This window comes from Bison bison, unplaced genomic scaffold, assembly GCF_000754665.1.
Source record: "Bison bison bison isolate TAMUID 2011002044 unplaced genomic scaffold, Bison_UMD1.0 scf7180017864256, whole genome shotgun sequence".
Taxonomy (NCBI): Eukaryota; Metazoa; Chordata; class Mammalia; order Artiodactyla; family Bovidae; genus Bison; species Bison bison.
The window spans coordinates 1,007,135-1,013,714 of NW_011494828.1; the positions used below are offsets into that span (position 1 = coordinate 1,007,135).

General features: G+C 57.0%; 1 protein-coding gene across 1 annotated transcript in view; it reads right to left on the bottom strand.

Annotated features, from left to right (window-relative positions):
- Positions 1-6,580, bottom strand: part of HECTD3 (HECT domain containing E3 ubiquitin protein ligase 3) — an 8,581-nt gene that overhangs the window by 1,125 nt on the left and 876 nt on the right. The window contains exons 2-19 of the mRNA XM_010847894.1: positions 6,464-6,578; positions 6,152-6,312; positions 5,828-5,920; positions 5,613-5,748; positions 5,252-5,367; positions 5,053-5,166; positions 4,827-4,909; positions 4,218-4,383; positions 3,934-4,015; positions 3,110-3,292; positions 2,905-2,957; positions 2,661-2,725; positions 2,397-2,500; positions 2,000-2,119; positions 1,802-1,891; positions 659-865; positions 283-412; positions 7-200 (exon numbers count right to left, since the gene is read on the bottom strand). Of these exons, the coding sequence (XP_010846196.1) occupies positions 7-200; positions 283-412; positions 659-865; positions 1,802-1,891; positions 2,000-2,119; positions 2,397-2,500; positions 2,661-2,725; positions 2,905-2,957; positions 3,110-3,292; positions 3,934-4,015; positions 4,218-4,383; positions 4,827-4,909; positions 5,053-5,166; positions 5,252-5,367; positions 5,613-5,748; positions 5,828-5,920; positions 6,152-6,312; positions 6,464-6,578 (2,212 nt within the window). The remainder of the gene's footprint in view (positions 1-6; positions 201-282; positions 413-658; positions 866-1,801; positions 1,892-1,999; positions 2,120-2,396; positions 2,501-2,660; positions 2,726-2,904; positions 2,958-3,109; positions 3,293-3,933; positions 4,016-4,217; positions 4,384-4,826; positions 4,910-5,052; positions 5,167-5,251; positions 5,368-5,612; positions 5,749-5,827; positions 5,921-6,151; positions 6,313-6,463; positions 6,579-6,580) is intronic.

Below are 6,580 nucleotides of genomic sequence, written 5' to 3' on the forward strand. Positions count from 1 at the left end.
TCCTCTGACAGAGGAGAAGGAAATCAGTGCCCATGTGCTGGTGGAGGAAACTCGACCACCTCCCCCATCTCTGTATCCCAGGAGTGGAGTCTGAACCCAGGCAGTCCTCTGCCCTCTCCACTGACCATTGGTGAAGTTGTTCAGTGCCTCCCAGAAGTACTGCACCCGGGTGTCAGATGGCTCGAAGTCCTCAAACCGGGCTGGTGGGACAAAACCACACAGAATTCATTCTTAGGTCCTTAAGCCCCACCCCGGGACTGTGCTGCCCAGCCCCACACTCACTGAGCTTGCGCAGGGCATCCACAGTGACCTCTGGGTCCCCGCACACCTTCTTCTCCAATTCTTGCCACGTCAGCAAGTCCAGCACAGCCTGCGGCACCACCTTCAGCAGACCTGCCTGCATGGCTGCCACCTGGGGAGAGGGGAGAAGGCCTGGCTGGAGAACAAGGCACAACTCCCAGCTCTGGGTGTGGTGGGGACACCTGGCCTCCACTCACGGAGATAAAGTACCTCTGTGCCCCACAGATCAGCAAGAATATGGGGCAGAGGGGTGGTGGGGGCCAGAGCTCTTGGGCTGGGTTCTGGTGGCCCCTCGGGCTGGGCTCTGGCTCCTGGGAGCTGTCCACAGCTCTCTGTTCCACTGGCCTCTGGGTAGTACCTGCTCCTTGCTCTCTTCTAGCCGTGCCTTCTGCACCAGTTGGATGAAACGGGAACGGTCCTCATATCCCACCACGATGCCTGAACCCCCAGGGATCAGCTCCACCACCTGCTGGTCACTCAGCACAGTGGTGAATGTTAGCTCCTTCCCAAATTTGAACTCAAATGTCTCCTTGTCCATTCCTTCCATCACTTCCAAGAGCTTCACCTGGGGGTTGAAGAGAGGCAGGAAGGTCAGCTTTTCATTGTGGAGATAGTCTTGTTTTTTCTCAAGAAGCTCACAGGAAAGCAGAGGAGGCAGCCAGGCAAGGCAGCTGTTATGCAGGCAATGAGGGCAGTGAGGGGGTTAGTAGATGGGCTGTGAAGCCCAGCATCAAGATGATGCCTAACCAGCCACGGAGATCAGGGAAGGTGTCCTGGGGGAAGTGGCATCTAAGCTGAGACCCAAATGATTGGCTGGGAATTGGTTGGGCCACCAGGAAGTCAGGAGAGAGAACATCTTAAAAAAAGGTGGAAAGAGCAGAAGGCCTGAGGAACCTAACTGGGCAAGTGTCCAGAGATACAGGAGTCATGTAAGGCCTTTTCAGACTCTGCATTTTATCCTAAGCCCAGGGTGGACCACTGAAGGGATTATGGAGATAAGATGGGTAAGAAGGGAGACATGGTCACTAGATCTGCAATCAGTGGCTGGATCAGGAAGGAAGGTGACTAAACCCGAGGGATAGAAGTGAGATGGGAGAGGTGGGGAGATTCCAAAGGCAGATGTGACAGAATGTGGGAGGTGAGGGAGAAAGAAGAGTGAAGAATGACCCTGAGGGGCTTGGCAAGGGGAGGGGTGGGTGGTGGTGCCACTGTGAGACAGGGAGTCCTAGAGGGAGAGGATGAAGAGTGTGCTGAGCCCGAGGTGCCATCTTGGGAGAGAAATCCAGCAGGTAAATGCATATATAGCCCTCGGCTTAGCAGAGAGGCTGGGTCCAGAGGTAATTAATCCTTTCAGGGTCACCGGAACAGTGACAGGAATTGAAGCTATGGGAGTACATGGGTGGGAAAGGGGAAACGTGTGGTACAAGAAGGTTCAGGACAGCCTAGGGGTGCAACAAGCTTGAGAGCTGGGCAGAGAAACCCGGTCCAGGCCCTAACTCACCAGCACAGAGTCCACAGCTGGGAAGTCCTTGCTCCAGCTCACCTCCTCACCAGATAGCTGCTTCCACACGAAACCCGGTAGAGCCAGGACCTGTGGGACAAACACTGCTGTCTTCGTGCCCCGAACTGCCCGGGTTTGGCTGGCTCTTCTTTCCAAGAGCCAGGACTAAGCTGGTGGGGTGCAGATTAGGCTACTCACCAGGAACTCCTTACCCCGAAGGGCAGCCCCCATCAGCTGTCCGATCCACTCATACTTGGCAAAGTCCCGGCAGGAGGGGTTGGGCACATACATGTCCCGGGCCTCGCCTGTGCCATTGCCCTGCCCCCGAGACAGAGCTGTCAGCATGGCCTGTGATGGACCCTCCTGTGTTACCCCAGATGCCTCAACGACTTCCCTGAACACCTTCCCTGCCTGAACACCTTCCACGGAGGGGCCCTGAAGGAGCCCTCTGAACATACAATGACTCCATCCTTCTGCCTAGAAGCTGCCCCGGGCAGTTCAGTCTCTCCCTGTTCCTTCTCCGGCTTAGTCTGGGGCCTGGAAGGTTTGCAGAGACAGAACAGCAGAAACAACTTGGGAGGTGGGGGGTGCTTACCTGGTTGGCCGTCCGTACAAAGAAGGGCAGAGGCACAGGGGTATCCGCCGAGCTAGGGCACAGTTCTTCTGACATGTCTGCCAAGCTGTCCCGGAAACCACCTCCTAAAAGGACAGACAGATGCTCTCAGCTGAGGCACACAAGAGCCCCAGCCCCCATGATGGGGTGAGAAGCAAGCCCCCTATCTAGCTTAGCTGGTCACCCCAGATACCCCAACCACTCTGAATATGGCAGGACTCGTGCTACTGGCCCTCAAGGCCTCACCTTGGTCAATGATGCCTTCTGCAATGAATTTACACTCCCACCACTGGTCATAGCGCATGGGCCACCTGTAAGGAGGGGTAAGTCTCTATCATTACACCGGGCTAGGGCTCGGGATGACCCACCAGCCCAGGGTCCACCCAGGAGTAAGGGCTACAGAGGGGTAATGCTGAGGGGTCCAGAGGCAGTGTGTGGGTGGAATGGGTCCATGTGTGCCCTGAGCAGGTCCCCTGCCCCAAAGCCATACCTGTAGTCCAGGGGCTTTTCATACTTGTCAGAGGGCTTGAGGCCTTCGTAAACCTGGGGCCAGGGAGAAGGGGAGGGAGTTGTGGGAACGTCCGGCCCCACTCTTGCCCAAAGACCTTGCTCAGGTCCCTCCTGGCCCAGTGCCCCCTAGTCCCCCTGCTGACCCGCCCTTGCTCTGACCCCAGGTGACACCCAGGTGACCAGACCTGGGTGAAGACAGCGTTCTTGCAGGCGGGATCCCGTAAGGGGCAGGCACGGTGTTCCATGGCGAGGCGCCGGTTGATGTACAGACGTGGCATGAAGCTGGGCTTGCTGCTCTCTGAGTCACGCAGGCACTGGGCCACCAGGCCTGGCCGCTGGCGTGACAGCAGCAGGAACTGCTTCACTTGCTGGTGGGGAGAGGTGGCCAGAGCGGGGCCGGCAGGCAGTCAGCCTCTGTCCAGGCCCTGGAACATTTCTCTGTTCCAACCCCACGGGGCCAGTTCAAGCCTACTCTATCCCTGGTCCTTGCTTTCAGTCTCTTCCTTAGTCCAGCCACCAGGGGAAGCTTTCTAAAACCCAATTTTGTCGTTACCTTACATAAAAACCCAACTTTGTCATTATCTTACATAAAAACTTCCCAATGGCTCCACTGACCAGGAACAAAGTCTGGCCCCGGTGCCCTTGGCTACCAGGGCCAGCCTCCTGCCCACGTCTTCCTGCCTCATCCCATGTCACACTCACATCTATTGCTATGCTTCTCTCAAGTCATCCTGAGCAGCTAGGAACTCCCAGTGGGCACCTTTCATATAACCTGCCCTGTCCATGCTGTCACCTCTCCTCCCCAAGCTCTGTGTATTTCACATACTCTCTGGGAAATAGGACCGTAAACACTAAATTTTGACTATTTGTGTCTGGATTTCCTCCTATGTTCCCAGAGCCTAGCAAAAGTCTAGGCCTAGAGTAGATCTAAGAACTTTCTGATGAAGCGTGAAACACTGCAGAAAGGGGTGCCCACTGCCAAGACCAGCACTGAGTGAGTCAGGCTCACCTTAATCTCACTAAAGGTGCCCAGCGTGTGGTCCCAGGCTGGTACCAGGTGGTGCAGGACGCTGTCTAAGATCTTTATGAATCTGGTGAGGTTGGGTAAAGATAATTGCGGCTGAAGTCATAGATGCAAGACCCTCTCAGCACCCCCAACACACAGGGACAGGAGAAGGCAGGGCCCAGGGGCTCTCTGCCTCTTGAAGTGGAACAGCATTCGATATAAGATCAGACAAAAGGTTCAGGATGGGGGGAGGGGGGAGGGACTAACTGGCCCAGGACCACAGCCACCTCTGCAGGAGAACAGCTCTGCGGTACAGTACTTCCGGGTCAGTGCCTTCTAGGCGTGGGTATCGCACGAGATTGGTGGGCTGAAACAGGTCTGCATTTAGCCCTAATTCTCGCTGTCTAGAAGACTTGATCTTGACCCCTCGAAGACGCACATCAATCCCGTCATCTGGGGGAAGAGTCAGAGTGAGCTCACTTATGGCGCCTGCTGCCTCTTTGGCCCCGAGACCTGAGAATGGCTCCTTAATGCTCAGCTTTGTGTCACCCTTAGCCCCTAGAAACTTGGGACCTTTGGGATCCCCTTCTATCACCCGATTCTGATGATTATATTTTGTGCTAGTTCCTCCATCCACCACTATAATATGGGGATGCCTGAAGGTCCCAACTCCATTCCTCTTCCAGGTGAGCCCAAGCACTTCTATGGCTTTAAGGCAGGCCTATACCCAGCACCGTCCCCTTGGCTTGGGCCCCAAAGCTTCAGATCTTGGCGTTAGTTCAGTTGTCACCTTTATCCCAACTCCAAGTCCATCTCCTTCACTCCATACTCACTGCCAGCTAACCCCCGTCTACATGCTGGGGCTCCCTTTCCCTCCTTGTGGCCTTAAGCCCCACCTCGGCACTCGACGATGCGGATCTCGATGATTGGGAGGTGGACAGTCATGTCCTCCAGGACACAGACGTCCCCGATCAGGGTCCTGAGGGGATGAATATGAGGAACTTTGGAAACCCCTTGTCTTCAGGGGTTGCTGGGGTCACAGCCCACTTTGTACCTCCAAACTGGGCCAGATCCTGCTCCCAGGATCATGTCCCCCCTCCCAGCCCAGGTCAGTTCACTCACTCGTCAATGTTCACGTCACTCAGCTTCTTCAGGTTGTCCCCTTCACCCCCATAGACCACCACCCGCTTAGGCATAAAGTTGTCATCTGTGGTATCCACCGTTAGTAGTAGTTTCCTGAGGGTTAAGAGGGTGCACATGTGTCTTTACACACTCACAGGTACGTGGCTCACCCACCCTGTTGTGCTCAGAGCCCACTCACTTGACAATGGTGCCCTTTTTCATGGTCAGCCGTACCCAGTGCTGGCACTGGGACCCATCGCTCTCCCAGTAGGTGTCCGCGTTGCTGTCTGTCAGGCAGGACACATTGAACTCCTCCTGGGGAGGGTAGAGAGGTGGATGGGCCAGGGAGCACAAGAGAGAAAGCACAGTGGAGCTGAGCTGGAAATCCATCTGGTAAGGGTGGAGGTGTCGAGGGATTCCTATAGGACTTCTAAGACTGGGGGGTGGACTGAGTCTGGCCTGTGGGGATTCAGGTTTGGCTGTGGCTTAGAGGTTAGAGTTCCGAATCTAGCAGGATGTTACTACATCTTGCTTGGGGTGGGAGGAGTCCCAGCACCCACCGTGTAGGAGGAAACGTCTATGCTCTCCACATACTGCTTCACGCTACCCAGGTTCTCATCCTCCTTGCCCAGGTGGTCGTACAAGAAGTGGATCAGGTCCTCGTCGCACTCGTAGGTCCACGTCGGGGGCACATAGCTAAGCGACCCCAAGTCCCTAATTAGGTCGGGCCCAGACCTGGAGCTCCTTCCTCCCCAGCCCATCCCAGCTTACTCACAGTAGCCTTTGTACAGCTTCAGTGTATGCCTCGGCCGGCTGAGGCCTTGATCCCAGGCGATGCGAGTATGTCAAGTCCACCACCTGTTCCCATCTGTGCGCACAGAATGGGGGACGGGATATGGAGACCTCAGAGGGTGGCAGAAGACCCCGGAGCCTTCTCCAGCGCTCTGACTTTTCTAAACCATGCCTCCAGAAGCCCCACCCCAGCTCCCTTTAGGTCCCGCCCTTTTTTCTGTCAATCCTATCAGATCACTCCGCCCGGGCTGTGCCAGTCTAGGGCCTGGCAGTCGGCCAGCAAGCCCCACCCCTCCCAGCGCAGGACCTGAGCACCGGGCGGTAGTCCACTCCGAAGAGCTGCTGCTGCCGCTGGAGGTGGTCTGGAGTGTCGATGGGTACCAGGCGGGCCCCGCCCTCGGCCGGGCGGCACACCAGGAGCCAGCCTTCGTCCAGCCCGCAGTCGCCCAGGTGTTCCGCCAGCTGCTCCTGCCGGAACGCACAAGACGAGGACAGCCGTCAGGGAACTGCCAGCGGCCCGCCCTGCCCAGCCCAGGGCGAAGGGCACCGGACGCTAAGTCAGCTCGACATGGGGGAGGGGAACAGCCAGGGGCTTCCCTGGTCCCGGGGTCTTTTGCACCTTGGTCAGCTTCACCCAGAGCCCGTGGCCGTTGCACAGCTCTTCGCCTGTGGTACGCACGCAGGCGCCGCGCCGCAGCTCGATGCTGTCGCGGGCCGCGCGGAGGGCCCCGGAGCC